Source organism: Somniosus microcephalus, unplaced genomic scaffold (genome assembly GCF_052327205.1).
Source record: "Somniosus microcephalus isolate GS21.2 unplaced genomic scaffold, FLI_Smic_1.0 unresolved_chr2, whole genome shotgun sequence".
Classification (NCBI taxonomy): domain Eukaryota; kingdom Metazoa; phylum Chordata; class Chondrichthyes; order Squaliformes; family Somniosidae; genus Somniosus; species Somniosus microcephalus.
The window spans coordinates 19,702,838-19,718,852 of NW_028225180.1; the positions used below are offsets into that span (position 1 = coordinate 19,702,838).

Consider the following 16,015-nt stretch of genomic DNA (forward strand, 5'->3'; position numbering starts at 1 on the left):
GTGGCAGGTAACATTCGCGCCACACAAGTGCCGGACAATGACTATCTCCAACAAGAGAGAGTCTAACCACCACCCCTTGACATTCAACAGCATTACCATCGCCGAATCCCCCACCATCAACATCCTGGGTCACCATTGACCAGAAACTTAACTGGACCAGCCACATAAATACTGTGGCAATAAGAGCAGGTCAGAGGCTGGGTATTCCGCGGCGAGTGTCTCACCTCCTGACTCCCCAAAGCCTTCCCGCCATCGACAAGGCACAAGTCAGGAGTGTGATGGAATACTCTCCACTTGCCTGGATGAGTGCAACTCCGACAACACTCAAGAAGCTCGACGCCATCCAGGACAAAGCAGCCCGCTTGATTGTCACCCCATCCACCACCTTAAACATTCACTCCCTCCACCACCAGCGCACCGTGGCTGCAGTGTGTACCATCTACAAGATGCACTGCAGCAACTCGCCAAGGCTTCTTCGGCAGCACCTCCCAAACCCGCAACCTCTTCCACCTAGAAGGACAAGGGCAGCAGGCGCATGGGAACACCACCACCTCCAAGTTCCCCTCCAAGTCACACACTTGGAAATATATCGGCCGTTCCTTCATCGTCGCTGGGTCAAAATCCTGGAACTCCCTCCCTAACAGCACTGTGGGAGCACCTTCACCACACGGACTGCAGCGGTTCAAGAAGGCGGCTCACCACCACCTTCTCGAGGGCAACTAGGGATGGGCAATAAATGCTGGCCTTGCCAGCGACGCCCATATCACATGAACGAATATAAATAAACAACCCTCCCCCCCCCCCCCAGCCCCAGAGGCTGAAAGGTCACAGCCTGATCCTCCCGAGTGTGTTCTAACGCGTCTCCCCTTCTCCCCCGGAAACAGATTTCACCTTTCAGTACATCCAGCGAGATGGCTTGAGGGCGCCGCTGATCTTCAAGGAGAAGGACGGGCTCGGAATCAAGTGAGTGAGGGGGAGGCAGTCGCCACGGGGGCGAGGTGGGGTTAGGGAGGGAGCGCGGGCACATGAGACGCCTGGGCAGCTCTCGAGCAGGCTGTGTCAGCACCTCCTCGAGCAGTTGAGTGCCCGTCCCGCCCCGCCCACGTGGGAGCTGCCAGTTCCTTCTCCCAGCGCAGGGCTTGCGCTGCCCTTCACGTCGGCCTGGGATTGTATGCCGCGAGCAGGCGCCAGGCAGGAAGTGGGGTGCAGAGGCAGGGGAGGTGATACTGAGGCAGGGTGGTGGGTGAGGGGGGGTTGGGGAAGAGGCTTGGGGAGCCAGTGTAGAGAGAGACCCTCAACTGGCCAGTCCCCTCGCAGAGAGAGAAACTCTCATCTCCCCTATCCAGACCCCCTCTACGAGAGAGAGAGACCCTCATCTCTTCTGTCCAGACCCCCCTCAGGGAGAGAGTGACCCTCATCTCACCGGTTTGTACCAGTATTGTATCCAATTCTTGGGGCACCGCACTGCAGGAAGGATGTCGAGGCCTTGAGAGGGTGCAGAGGAGATTTATGAGAATGGTACCAGGGATGAGGGACTTCAGTGACGTGGAGAGACTGGAGAAGCTGGGGTTGTTCTCCTTCGAGCAGAGAAGGTTAAGGGGAGATTTAATAGAGGTGTTCAGTATCATGAAGGGTTATAATAGAGTAAATAAGAAGAAACTGTTTCCAGTGGCAGGAGGGTCGGTGACCAGAGGACACAGATTGAAGATAATCGGCAAAAGAACCAGAGGGGAGATGAGAATGTTTTTACAGCGAGTTGTTGTGATCTGGAATGCGTTGCCTGAAAGGGCGGTGGGAGCAGATTCAATAGTAACTTTCAAAAGAGGAATTGGAGAAATACATGAAGGGGAAAAGTTAGCAGGATTCTGGGGAAAGAGCAGGGGGTGGTGGGGCTAATTGGAGAGCTCTTTCAAAGAGCTGGCACAAGCCTGATGGGCAGAATGGCCTCCTCCCATGCTGTATCATTCTATGATTCACATGCTGTCTCTTTCTCTCTCTCTCTCTCCGAGCAGAATGCCAGAGCCAGATTTCAGCGTCAACGATGTGAAGATGTTTGTGGGTGAGTGGCTTTTTCTTCACGGTCATTTAGTTGCTATTTATTTGGTCGTTGTTTCTGGGGTTTTTTTGGAGCTTAATCACCAACGCTCATTGTTTCCTGCCTTCTGGTGTCGGCACGGGACTTAGTTAATGTTTCGGGGCTGATCGGACCACTCCTATTTATACAGCGCCTTTAACGCAGTGAAGCGTCCCAATTCCGCTTCACAGGAGCATAAAGCAAATAGAAATGTGGCACCGAGCCATGTATGGCGATACAAGGACAACTGACCAAAAGCTTGGTCAAAGTGGTGGGTTTTAAGGAGCGTCTTAAAGGAGGAGAGCGAGGCGGAGAGGTTTAGGGAGGGAATTCTAAAAATTCACAACCCTCTGAGTGGAGAAGTTTCTCCGCATCTCAGTCCTAAATGGCCGAACCCTTATCCTGAGACTGTGTCCCCTAGTTCTAGGAACAGGAGGAGGGCCATTCAGCCCCTCGAGCCTGTTACACAGGAACAGGAGGAGGCCATTCAGCCCCTCGAGCCTGTTACACAGGAACAGGAGGAGGCCATTCAGCCCCTCGAGCCTGTTACACAGGAACAGGAGGAGGCCATTCAGCCCCTCGAGCCTGTTACACAGGAACAGTAGGCCACTCAGCCCCCTCGAGCCTGTTACACAGAAACAGGAGGAGGGCCATTCAGCCCCTCGAGCCTGTTACACAGGAACAGGAGGAGACCATTCAGCCCCTCGAGCCTGTTACACAGGAACAGGAGGAGGCCATTCAGCCTCTCGAGCCTGTTACACAGGAACAGGAGGAGGCCATGCAAACCCTCGAGCCTGTTACACAGGAACAGTAGGCCACTCAGCCCCCTCGAGCCTGTTACACAGAAACAGGAGGAGAGCCATTCAGCCCCTCGAGCCTGTTACACAGGAACAGGAGGAGACCATTCAGCCCCTCGAGCCTGTTACACAGGAACAGGAGGAGGCCATTCAGCCTCTTGAGCCTGTTACACAGGAACAGGAGGAGGCCATTCAGCCCCTCGAGCCTGTTACACAGGAACAGGAGGAGGCCATGCAAACCCTCGAGCCTGTTACACAGGAACAGGAGGAGGCCATTCAGCCCCTCGACCCTGTTACACAGGAACAGGAGGAGGCCGTTCAGCCCCTCGAGCCTGTTACACAGGAACAGGAGGCGGCCATTCAGCCCATCGAGCCTGTTACACAGGAACAGGAGGCGGCCGTTCAGCCCATCGAGCCTGTTACACACGAACAGGAGGAGGCCATTCAGTCCCTCGAGACTGTTCTGCCAGCCAATGAGATCATGGCTGATCTGTGACCTAACTCCATACACCCGCCTTCAGTCCACATCCCTTAATACCTTTGGTTAACAAAAATCTATCAATCTCTGATTTAAAATGAACAATTGACCCAGCATCAATTGCCGTTTGCGGAAGAGAGTTCCAAACTTCTACCACCCTTTGTGTGTAGAAGTGTTTCCTCACTTCACTCCTGAAAGGTCTGGCTCTAATTTCTAGACTCTGCCCCCTAGTCCTCGACTCCCCAACCAGCGGAGATAGTTTCTCTCTCGCTACCCTATCTGTTCCCCTTAATATCCTGAAAACTTCCATCAGATCACCCCTTAACCTTCTGAATTCCAGGGAATACAACCCTAGTTTGTGTAATCTCTCCTCGTAACTGAACCCTTGGAGTCCGGGTATCATTGTGATGTCCTCTCGACTCTCCAGTCAGGGGAAACAGCCTCTCGGCATCTACCCTGTCCAGCCCTGTAAGAAATTTACACGTTTCAATGAGATCACCTCTCATTTTTCTAAACTCCAGAGAATTGAGGCCTAGTCTACTCAATCTCTCCTCATCGGACACTCTTTCTCCCCCACCCCCCCCCCTTCCAAAATCCCAGGAGCCAATCTCGTTAAATCTTCATTGCACTCCCTCTAAGGCAAGTATATCCTTCCTTAGGTAAGGAGACCAAAACTTTTTTTTATAATCGTTCCTGGGATGTGGGCGTCGCCGGCAAGGCCAGCTTTTATTGCCCATCCCTAGTTGTCCTTGAGAAGGTGGTGGTGAGCCGCCTCCTTGAACCGCTGCAGTCCGTGTGGTGAAGGTGCTCCCACAGTGCTGTTAGGGAGGGAGTTCCAGGATTTTGACCCAGCGACGATGAAGGAACGGCCGATATATTCCCAAGTCAGGGTGGTGTGTGTCTGTCTCTCTCTCTCTCTGTCTGTATCTCTCTCTTTCTGTCTGTATCTCTCTTTCTGTCTCTCTGTCTATCTCTCTCTTTCTGTGTGTGTCTGTCTCTGTCTCTCTGTCTATCTCTCTCTGTGTGTCTCTCTCTCTGTGCCCCCCCTTGTGCTCTCTGTGCCTCTGACTCTTGCCCTTGGTGCAGGGAGCCAGTTGAGGTTGGGGGTCAGTGTGTGCCCCTCTCTGTCTCTCTTGCCCTGACTCTTGCCCTTGACACAGGGAGCCGGAGGATGGTGGACGTGATGGATGTCAACACGCAGAAGGGCATTGAGATGACGATGTCGCAGTGGGTGAAATATTACGAGACGCCCGCTGCCGAGCGGGAAAAACTCTACAACGTCATCAGCCTGGAATTCAGTCACACCAAGCTGGAGAACATCGTGCAGCGGCCCGCGACGGTGAGAGACTCCCAGAGTGACGGTGCTGGTTAATACTCCCCGTTACTGAGCTCCCAGAGTGACGGTGCTGGTTAATACTCCCCGCTACTGAGCTCCCAGAGTGACGGTGCTGGTTAATACTCCCCGTTACTGAGCTCCCAGAGTGACGGTGCTGGTTAATACTCCCCGTTACTGAGCTCCCAGAGTGACGGTGCTGGTTAATACTCCCCGCTACTGAGCTCCCAGAGTGACGGTGCTGGTTAATACTCCCCGTTACTGAGCTCCCAGAGTGACGGTGCTGGTTAATACTCCCCGCTACTGAGCTCCCAGAGTGACGGTGCTGGTTAATACTCCCCGTTACTGAGCTACCAGAGTGACGGTGCTGGTTAATACTCCCCGTTACTGAGCTCCCGGAGTGATGGTTCTGATTAATACTCCCCGTTACTGAGCTCCCGGAGTGACGGTTCTGATTAATACTCCCTGTTACTGAGCTCCCAGAGTGACGGTGCTGATTAATACTCCCCGTTACTGAGCTCCCAGAGTGACAGTGCTGGTTAATACTCCCCGTTACTGAGCTCCCGGAGTGACGGTGCTGGTTAATACTCCCTATTACTGAGCTCCCGAAGTGACGGTGCTGGTTAATACTCCCCGTTACTGAGCTCCCCGGAGTGACGGTGCTGATTAATACTCCCTGTTACTGAGCTCCCCGGAGTGACGGTGCTGGTTAATACTCCCTATTACTGAGCTCCCGGAGTGATGGTGCTGGTTAATACTCCCCGTTACTGAGCTCCCAGAGTGACGGTGCTGGTTAATACTCCCTATTACTGAGCTCCCGGAGTGACGGTGCTGGTTAATACTCCCCGTTACTGAGCTCCCGGAGTGACGGTGCTGGCTAATACTCCCCGCTACTGAGCTCCCGGAGTGACGGTGCTGATTAATACTCCCCGTTACTGAGCTCCCGGAGTGACGGTGCTGGTTAATACTCCCCGTTACTGAGCTCCCGGAGTGACGGTGCTGGTTAATACTCCCCGCTACTGAGCTCCCGGAGTGACGGTGCTGAGCTCCTGGAGTGACGGTGCTGGTTTATACTCCCCGTTACTGAGCTCCCGGAGTGACGGTGCTGGTTAATACTCCCCGCTACTGAGCTTCCGGAGTGACGGTGCTGATTAATACTCCCCGTTACTGAGCTCCCGGAGTGACGGTGCTGATTAATACCCCCTGTTACTGAGCTCCCGGAGTGATGGTGCTGGTTAATACTCCCTATTACTGAGCTCCCGGAGTGACGGTTCTGATTAATACTCCCCGCTACTGAGCTCCCGGAGTGACGGTTCTGATTAATACTCCCCGCTACTGAGCTCCCGGAGTGACGGTGCTGAGCTCCCGGAGTGACGGTGCTGGTTAATACTCCCCGTTACTGAGCTCCCGGAGTGACGGTGCTGGTTAATACTCCCCGTTACTGAGCTCCCGGAGTGACGGTGCTGGTTAATACTCCCCATTACTGAGCTCCCGGAGTGACGGTGCTGGTTAATACTCCCCGTTACTGAGCTCCTGGAGTGATGGTTCTGATTAATACTCCCCGTTACTGAGCTCCCAGAGTGACGGTGCTGGTTAATACTCCCCGTTACTGAGCTCCCGGAGTGACGGTGCTGGTTAATACTCCCCGTTACTGAGCTGCTGGAGTGATGGTTCTGATTAATACTCCCCGTTACTGAGCTCCCAGAGTGACGGTGCTGATTAATACTCCCGGAGTGACGGTGCTGATTAATACTCCCCGTTACTGAGCTCCCGGAGTGAAGGTGCTGGTTAATACTCCCCGTTACTGAGCTCCCGGAGTGACGGTGCTGATTAATACTCCCCGTTACGGAGCTCCCGGAGTGACGGTGCTGGTTAATACTCCCCGTTACTGAGCTCCCGGAGTGACGGTGCTGGTTAATACTCCCCGTTACTGAGCTCCCGGAGTGACGGTGCTGGTTAATACTCCCCGTTACTGAGCTCCCGGAGTGACGGTGCTGGTTAATACTCCCCGTTACTGAGCTCCCGGAGTGACGGTGCTGATTAATACTCCCCGTTACTGAGCTCCCGGAGCGACGGTGCTGGTTAATACTCCCCGTTACTGAGCTCCCGGAGTGACGGTGCTGATTAATACTCCCCGTTACTGAGCTCCCGGAGTGACGGTGCTGGTTAATACTCCCCGTTACTGAGCTCCCGGAGTGACGGTGCTAGTTAATACTCCCCGTTACTGAGCTCCCGGAGTGACGGTGCTGATTAATACTCCCCGTTACTGAGCTCCCGGAGTGACGGTGCTGATTAATACTCCCCGTTACTGAGCTCCCGGAGTGACGGTGCTGATTAATACTCCCCGTTACTGAGCTCCCAGAGTGACGGTGCTGGTTAATACTCCCCGTTACTGAGCTCCCAGAGTGACGGTGCTGGTTAATACTCCCTGTTACTGAGCTCCCAGAGTGACAGTGCTGGTTAATACTCCCTGTTACTGAGCTCCCGGAGTGACGGTGCTGATTAATACTCCCCATTACTGAGCTCCCGGAGTGACGGTGCTGATTAATACTCCCCGTTACTGAGCTCCCAGAGTGACGGTGCTGGTTAATACTCCCCGTTACTGAGCTCCCAGAGTGACGGTGCTGGTTAATACTCCCCGTTGCTGAGCTCCCGGAGTGACGGTGCTGATTAATACTCCGTTACTGAGCTCCCGGAGTGACGGTGCTGGTTAATACTCCCCATTACTGAGCTCCTGGAGTGACGGTGCTGATTAATACTCCCCGTTACTGAGCTCCTGGAGCGACGGTGCTGATTAATACTCCCTGTTACTGAGCTCCCGGAGTGACGGTGCTGGTTAATACTCCCCGTTACTGAGCTCCCGGAGTGACGGTGCTGATTAATACTCCCCGTTACTGAGCTCCCGGAGTGACGGTGCTGGTTAATACTCCCCATTACTGAGCTCCTGGAGTGACGGTGTTGATTAATACTCCCCGTTACTGAGCTCCCGGAGTGACGGTGCTGGTTAATACTCCCCGTTACTGAGCTCCCGGAGTGACGGTGCTGATTAATACTCCCCGTTACTGAGCTCCCGGAGTGACGGTGCTGGTTAATACTCCCCATTACTGAGCTCCTGGAGCGACGGTGCTGATTAATACTCCCTGTTACTGAGCTCCCAGAGTGACGGTGCTGATTAATACTCCCCGTTACTGAGCTCCCGGAGTGACGGTGCTGGTTAATACTCCCCGTTACTGAGCTCCTGGAGCGACGGTGCTGGTTAATACTCTGTCCACGTTAAACACGCTTGGTTGCAGAGGCTCTCTCACCCGTTCGGGCGGGCCTGAGTGGCTGTTCGCGGGTGCCCTGCTTTGCTGCTACCTGTTTGTCGCTCTCTTCCACCTCCGACACCGGGGCTGGTATCCGGGAGCCGTCGGCTGTGTGTGCGTGCAGCACCGGCGGCCCAGGTGGCACGTTGAGGTACAGCCATCTCCGCGGACAGAGCGCTCGGACAATCCGCACCCGGCCCTTCGCGTCTTCCCCGGGTTGGGCCATTTCCTCGCTGCCTCTCGGGAAACAGATTGCCTTTTGCCCTCAAGCGAGAGATGTGGCGATTGCTGCCTGCTGACTCTTTGCTGCTCATTTGCAGGTGGACCTAATCGACTGGGTGGATAATATTTGGCCCCGGCACCTCAAGGAGAGACAGACTGAATCGACCAACGCCATCATTGAGATGAAGTACCCCAAAGTCAGGAAGTACGTGCACTGTAGAGCAACGCGAGAGAGGAGGCCATTCAGCCCCTCGAGCCTGTTACACAGGAACAGGAGGAGGCCATTCAGCCCCTCGAGCCTGTTACACAGGAACAGGAGGAGGCCATTCAGCCCCTCGAGCCTGTTACACAGGAACAGGAGGAGGCCGTTCTGTCCCTCGAGCCTGTTGCACAGGAACAGGAGGAGGCCGTTCTGTCCCTCGAGCCTGTTACACAGGAACAGGAGGAGGCCATTCAGCCCCTCGAACCTGTTACACAGGAACAGGAGGAGGCCATTCAGCCCCTCGAACCTGTTACACAGGAACAGGAGGAGGCCGTTCAGTCCCTCGAGCCTGTTACACGGGGAATTATAGACCAGTAAGCCTGACATCGGTAGTGGGGAAAATGCTAGAGTCCATTATAGAAGATGTAATAGCAGAGGACTTGGAAAGCAGTGACAGGATCGGACAAAGTCAACATGGATTTACAAAAGGTAAATCGTGCATGACTAATCTGCAATTTTTTGTGGATGTAACTGGTAGAATAGATAAGGGAGAACCAGTGGATGTGGTGTATTTGGACTTTCAGAAGGCTTTCGATAAGGTCCCGCGTAAGAGATTAGCGTGCAAAGTTAAAGCACATGGGATTGGGGGTAAGGTACTGACTTGGATAGAGAACTGGGTGGCAGAGAGAAAGCAAAGAGTTGGAATAAACGGGTCTTTTTCCGAGTGGCAGGCAGTGACTAGTGAGGTACCGCAGGGATCGGTCCTTGGACCCCAGCTATTCACAATATATACAAATGATCTAGACGAGGGAACTAGATGTAATATCTCCAAGTTTGCAGACGACACAAAGCTGGGTGGGTGTGTGTGCTGTGAGGAGGATGCTGAGAAACTCCAGTACGATTTGGGCAGGTTAGGTGATTGGGCAGAAACATGGCAGATGCAGTATAATGTGGATAAATGCAAGGTTATCCACTTTGGTGGCAAAAACAGGACGGCAGATTATTATCTGAACGGCAATAGATTGGGAGAGGGGGAAGTGCAACAAGACCTGGGTGTCCTTGTGCACCAGTCGCTGAAGGTAAGCATGCAGGTGCAGCAGGCAGTTAAGAAGGCAAATGGTATGTTAGCCTTCGTAGCGAGAGGATTCGAGTACAGGAGCAAGGATGTCTTGCTGCAGTTGTACAGGGCCTTGGTGAGACCACACCTTGAGTATTGTGAGCAGTTTTGGTCGCCTTATCTGAGGAAGGATGTTCTTGCCATGGAAGGAGTGCAGCGAAGATTCACCAGGCTGATACCTGGGATGGCAGGAATAACGTATGAGGAGAGATTGGGTCGATTAGGATTATATTTGCTAGAGCTTAGAAGAATGAGAGGGGATCTCATTGAAACTTATAAAATTCTAACAGGACTGGACAGACTAGATGCAGGAAGGATGTTCCTGATGGCGGGGGCGTCCAGAACCAGGGGTCACGGTCTAAGGATAAGGGGTAAGCCATTTAGGACAGAGATGAGGAGGAATTTCTTCACCCAGAGAGTGGTGAACCTGTGGAATTCTCTACAACAGAAGGCAGTAGAGGCCAATTCATTAAATATATTCAAGAAGGAGTTGGATATATTTCTTAAGGCTAAAGGGATCAAGGGATATGGGGAGAAGGCAGGGACAGGGTACTGAATTTGGATGATCAGCCATGATCGCATTGAATGGCGGAGCAGGCGCGAGGGGCCGAATGGCCTGCTCCTATCTTCTATGTTTCTATGAACAGGAGGAGGCCATTCAGCCCCTCGAGCCTGTTTCCGCTCTATAAATACAAGTTGTTGACGTCTGTTACTTCGGGATGGCTTAACTGCTCTTCTGCCTGCCCTGGCAGGTACTGTTTGATGAGCGTTCGAGGGTGCTACACAGATTTCCACATCGATTTCGGCGGGACGTCAGTGTGGTACCACATCCACCGGGGAGGCAAGGTGAGCCCCACACAATTCGTTCCTGGTATGTGGACGTCGTTGGCAAGGCCAGCATTTATTGCCCATCCCTAGTTGCCCCTTGAGAAGGTGGTGGTGAGCCGCCTTCTTGAACCGCTGCAGTCCGTGTGGTGAAGGTGCTCCCACAGTGCTGTTAGGGAGGGAGTTCCAGGATTTTGACCCAGTGACGATGAAGGAACAGCCGATCTACTTCAAGTCAGGATGGTGTGTGGCTCGGAGGGGAACTTGGAGGTGGTGGTGTTCCCATGCGCCTGCTGCCCTTGTCCTTCTAGGTGGAAGAGGTTGCGGGTTTGGGAGGTGCTGCCGAAGAAGCCTTGGCGAGTTGCTGCAGTGCATCTTGTAGATGGTCCACACTGCAGCCACGGTGCGCCGGTGGTGGAGGGAGTGAATGTTTAAGGTGGTGGATGGGGTGCCAATCATGCGGGCTGCTTTGTCCTGGATGGTGTCGAGCCTCTTAGAGTCATAGTTATATAGCACAGAAAGAGGCCCTTCGGCCCATCGTGTCCGCGCCGGCCATCAAGCCCTGTCTATTCTAATCCCATTTTCCAGCACTTGGTCCGTAGCCTTGTATGCTATGGCGTTTCAAGCGCTCATCTAAATGCTTCTTGAATGTTGTGAGGGTTCCTGCCTCTACCACCCTTTCAGGCAGTGAGTTCCAGATTCCAACCACCCTCTGGGTGAAAAAGTTTTTCCCTCAAATCCCCTCTAAACCTCCTGCCCCTTACCTTGAAACTATGCCCCCTGGTTATTGACCCCTCTACTAAGGGGAAAAGTTCCTTTCTACCTAACCTATCTATGCCCCTCATAATTTTGTACACCTCAATCAGGTCCCCCCTCAGCCTTCTCTGCTCCAAGGAAAACAACCCCAGCCTGTCCAGTCTCTCTTCATAGCTGAAGCGCTCCAGCCCAGGTAACATCCTGGTGAATCTCCTCTGCACCCTCTCCAATGCAATCACATCCTTCCTATAGTGCGGCGACCAGAACTGCACACAGTACTCCAGCTGTGGCCTAACTAGCGTTTTGTACAGCTCCATCATAACCTCCCTGCTCTTATATTCTATGCCTCGGCTAATGAAGGCAAGTATCCCATATGCCTTTTTAACCACCTTATCCACCTGTCCTGCTGCCTTCAGGGATCTATGTACATGCACACCAAGGTCCCTCTGACCCTCTGTCCTTCCTAGGGTCCTACCATTCATTGTGTATTCCCTTGCCTTGTTTGTCCTCCCAAAATGCAGCACCTCACACTTGAGTTAGCCTGATAGCACCCCGGTGCGGAGGTCTGAAGGGAGGCGGCTAAACACCAAGTACTCAGTTATTCCCTCTTTTCTGTGTCCACAGATATTCTGGCTCATTCCCCCCACTCCCCTGAACCTGGAGATTTACGAGAGCTGGGTGCTGTCGGGCAAACAGGGAGACATCTTCCTCGGGACAAGGTAGAGAAGTGTCAGCGCATCGAGCTGAAACAGGGTTACACGTTCCTGATTCCCTCAGGTAGGTCATTAAAAACAGACAATGCTGGAAATACTCAGCGGGTCAGGCAGCATATCTGTGGAGAGAGAAACAGAGTTCACGTTTCAGGTCGGACGTGGGAGAGGGGAAAATAAATGGAAACAAATATATATAAATAAAAAATAAATGGGGAAAAAAAAGGATAGGGGCAGAGGTTCTGGTCTGAAATTGTTAGATTAGATTAGATTAGATTTATTTGCCATATGTAACAAGTACAATGGAATGCTTGTTCCCCGTCGGGACGCGTCAGCTATACAGACAGCGCCGCGTTCAGAGTCAATACAATGGCTTCCCGTGGCAGTGGAGCACGATGTCCCTCAGCCGCTCCGTCCTCCTCTTCGCCGCCTCCTCCTCACTGTTGCCGGCTCCACGTGTGGTGGCCTGCTTCTCCCGCTCTGGGCGCCATGCCCGGCTCCCCTCCCCCCATCCGGACTGCGAGTTACCCGAAATGGAGCTGCCGGCCGACGTGCTGCAGCATGTCGTCGAGTCTGCTGCTGCTGCTCGTTGCGCTGCGCTCCTCTGCCCGACTCGCCGAACACATCGTCGGGATGTGAATGCTCCAATGCGTGGAAAAGGGCTGTCCCAGGCCCACCTGGACTCCAGGAAAGGCCCAGTTTCTATCGGGAGCGAGTCGATGTGCTCACTGACCGACATTGGCTCTGGCAACGCCTCGATTTTAAAATTCGCATCCTCGTCTTCAAATCCCTCCATAGCCACCCCAACCTCGGAAACCTCCTCCGGCCCCACAGTCTGGTTTTACTATCTTAAAGGCGCTATATAAATACAGGTTGTTACTGTGTTTCTCCTTTTGTTTGAAAGTTCGTTCTCGCTCTCTCTCCATCTCCCCATCTCACTCCCTCTCTCCTCTCCCTTCCCCCTCCCTCTCTCCCCCCCCCCCTCTCTCTCTCTCTCTCCCTCTCCTCCCCTCCCTCTCCCTCTCCCTCCCCTCCCCTCCGCTCTCTCCCTTCCCCCCTCCCTCTCTCCCTCTCCCTTCCCCTCCCTCTCTCTCCTCTCCCTTCCCCCTCCCTCTCTCCCTCTCCCTTCCCCTCCCTCTCTCCCTCTCCCTTCCCCCTCCCTCTCTCCCTCTCCCTTCCCCCTCCCTCTCTCCCTCCCTTCCCCCTCCCTCTCTCCCTCTCCCCTTCCCCCTCCCTCTCCCTTCCCCCTCCCTCTCTCCTCTCCCTTCCCCTCCCTCTCCCTTCCCTCCCTCCCTCTCATCCCTCTCCTTCCCCTCCCTCTCTCCCTCTCCCTTCCCCCTCCCTCTCTCCCTCTCCCTTCCCCCTCCCTCTCTCCCTCTCCCTTCCCCCTCCCTCTCTCCCTCTCCCTTCCCCCACCCTCTCCTCTCTCCCTTCCCCCTCCCTCTCTCCTCCTCCCCCTCCCTCTCTCCTCCGCCCCCTCCCTCTCTCCCCCTTCCCCCCTCCCTCTCTCCCCCTTCCCCCCCTCCCTCTCTCCCCCTTCCCCCCTCCCTCTCTCCCCCTTCCCCCCTCCCTCTCTCCCCCTTCCCCCCTCCCTCTCTCCCCCTTCCCCCCTCCCTCTCTCCCCCTTCCCCCCTCCCTCTCTCCCCCTTCCCCCCTCCCTCTCTCCCCCTTCCCCCCTCCCTCTCTCCCCCTTCCCCCCTCCCTCCTCCCCCTTCCCCCCTCCCTCTCTCCCCCTTCCCCCCTCCCTCTCTCCCCCTTCCCCCCTCCCTCTCTCCCCCTTCCCCCCTCCCTCTCTCCCCCTTCCCCCTCCCTCTCTCCCCCTTCCCCCCTCCCCCTCTCCCCTTCCCCCCTCCCCCTCTCCCCTTCCCCCCTCCCCCTCTCCCTTCCCCCCTCCCCTCTCTCCCCTTCCCCCCTCCCTCTCTCCCCTTCCCCCCTCCCTCTCTCCCCTTCCCCCCTCCCTCTCTCCCCTTCCCCCCTCCCTCTCTCCCCTTCCCCCCTCCCTCTCTCCCCCTTCCCCCCTCCCTCTCTCCCCCTTCCCCCCTCCCTCTCTCCCCCTTCCCCCCCTCCCTCTCTCCCCTTCCCCCCTCCCTCTCTCCCCCTTCCCCCCTCCCTCTCTCCCCCTTCCCCCCTCCCTCTCTCCCCCTTCCCCCCTCCCTCTCTCCCCCTTCCCCCCTCCCTCTCTCCCCCTTCCCCCCTCCCTCTCTCCCCCTTCCCCCCTCCCTCTCTCCCCCTTCCCCCCTCCCTCTCTCCCCCTTCCCCCCTCCCTCTCTCCCCCTTCCCCCCTCCCTCTCTCCCCTTCCCCCCTCCCTCTCTCTCCCTTCCCCCCTCCCTCTCTCCCCCTTCCCCCTCCCTCTCTCCCTCTCTCCCCCTTCCCCCTCCCTCTCCCCCTTCCCCCTCCCTCTCTCCCCCTTCCCCCTCCCTCTCTCCCCCTTCCCCCCTCCCTCTCTCCCCCTCCCTCTCTCCCCCTTCCCCCCTCCCTCTCTCCCCCTTCCCCCCTCCCTCTCTCCCCCTTCCCCCTCCCTCTCTCCCCCTTCCCCCCTCCCTCTCTCCCCCTTCCCCCTCCCTCTCTCCCCCTTCCCCCCTCCCTCTCTCCCCCTCCCCCTTCCCCCCTCCCTCTCTCCCCCTTCCCCCCTCCTCTCTCCCCCTTCCCCCCTCCCTCTCTCCCCCTTCCCCCCTCCCTCTCTCCCCCTTCCCCCCTCCCTCTCTCCCCCTTCCCCCCTCCCTCTCTCCCCCTTCCCCCCTCCCTCTCTCCCCCTTCCCCCCTCCCTCTCTCCCCCTTCCCCCCTCCCTCTCTCCCCCTTCCCCCCTCCCTCTCTCCCCCTTCCCCCCTCCCTCTCTCCCCCTTCCCCCCTCCCTCTCTCCCCCTTCCCCCTCTCCCCCCTCCCTCTCTTCCCCCCCTTCTGCCCCCCCCCCGGCCCCTGCAGGGTGGATTCATGCAGTTTACACTCCGGAAGACACACTGGTATTCGGAGGAAACTTCTTGCACAGTTTCAACATCCCAACACAACTTCGCATCTACAACATCGAGGACAGGACGCGGGTGGGTACCAGCAGTTCGCGGGGGAGGGGTTATGGGCAGCGACTGAGGCAGAGGGAGCCTCGGACTGAGGGAGGGGCGAGGGAGGGAGCCTCGGACTGAGGGTGGGGCGAGGGAGGGAGCCTCGGACTGAGGGTGGGGCGAGGGAGGGAGCCTCGGACTGAGGGTGGGGCGCGGGAGGGAGCCTCGGGGCGAGGGAGGGAGCCTCGGGGCGAGGGAGGGAGCCTCGGGCCGAGGGTGGGGGGAGCCTTGGGCCGAGGGTGGGGCGAGGGAGGGCGCCTCGGGCCGAGGGTGGGGCGAGGGAGGGCGCCTCGGGCCGAGGGTGGGGGCGAGGAGGGCGCCTCGGGCCGAGGGTGGGGCGAGGGAGGGCGCCTCGGGCCGAGGGTGGGGCGAGGGAGGGTGGGGCGAGGGAGGGCGCCTCGGGCGAGGGTGGGGCGAGGGAGGGAGTCTCTGGCCGAGGGTGGGGCGAGGGAAGGAGCCTCGGGCCAAGGGTGGGGTGAGGGGGCCGAGGGTGGGGTGAGGGAGCCTCGGGCCGAGGGTGGGGTGAGGGAGGGAGCCTCGGGCGAGGGAGCCTCGGGCCGAGGGTGGGGCGAGGGAGGGAGCCTCGAGCCGAGGGTGGGGCAAGGGAGGGAGCCTCGGGGCGAGGGAGGGAGCCTTGGGGCGAGGGAGGGAGCCTCGGGCCGAGGGTGGGGCGAGGGAGGGAGCCTCGGGCCGAGGGTGGGGCGAGGGAGGGAGCCTCGGCCGAGGGTGGGGCGAGGGAGGGAGCCTCGGGCCGAGGGTGGGGCGAGGGAGCCTCGGGCCGAGGGTGGGGCGAGGGAGGGCGCCTCGGGCCGAGGGTGGGGCGAGGGAGGGTGGGGCGAGGGAGGGCGCCTCGGGCCGAGGGTGGGGCGAGGGAGGGAGTCTCTGGCCGAGGGTGGGGCGAGGGAAGGAGCCTCGGGCCAAGGGTGGGGTGAGGGGGCCGAGGGTGGGGTGAGGGAGCCTCGGGCCGAGGGTGGGGCGAGGAGGGAGCCTCGGGGCGAGGGAGCCTCGGGCCGAGGGTGGGGCGAGGGAGCCTCGGGGCGAGGGTGGGGCGAGGGAGGGAGCCTCGAGCCGAGGGTGGGGCAAGGGAGGGAGCCTCGGGCCGAGGGTGGGGCGAGGGAGGGAGCCTCGGGCCGAGGGT

General features: G+C 57.4%; 2 protein-coding genes across 2 annotated transcripts in view; one reads left to right on the top strand and one right to left on the bottom strand.

The window, feature by feature from the left end:
• Positions 1 to 14,861, top strand: part of LOC147092229 (lysine-specific demethylase 2A-like) — a 520,639-nt gene extending 505,778 nt beyond the window's left edge. The window contains exons 3-9 of the mRNA XM_085975897.1: positions 885 to 963; positions 2,013 to 2,059; positions 4,510 to 4,688; positions 8,308 to 8,414; positions 10,281 to 10,374; positions 11,734 to 11,886; positions 14,744 to 14,861. Of these exons, the coding sequence (XP_085832023.1) occupies positions 885 to 963; positions 2,013 to 2,059; positions 4,510 to 4,688; positions 8,308 to 8,414; positions 10,281 to 10,374; positions 11,734 to 11,832 (605 nt within the window). The 3' untranslated portion in view covers positions 11,833 to 11,886; positions 14,744 to 14,861. The remainder of the gene's footprint in view (positions 1 to 884; positions 964 to 2,012; positions 2,060 to 4,509; positions 4,689 to 8,307; positions 8,415 to 10,280; positions 10,375 to 11,733; positions 11,887 to 14,743) is intronic.
• LOC147092235 (sarcoplasmic/endoplasmic reticulum calcium ATPase 2a-like) overlaps positions 14,760 to 16,015 on the bottom strand; it is a 25,081-nt gene continuing 23,825 nt past the window's right edge. The window contains exon 7 of the mRNA XM_085975575.1: positions 14,760 to 14,834. Within this exon, the coding sequence (XP_085831701.1) occupies positions 14,760 to 14,834 (75 nt within the window). The remainder of the gene's footprint in view (positions 14,835 to 16,015) is intronic.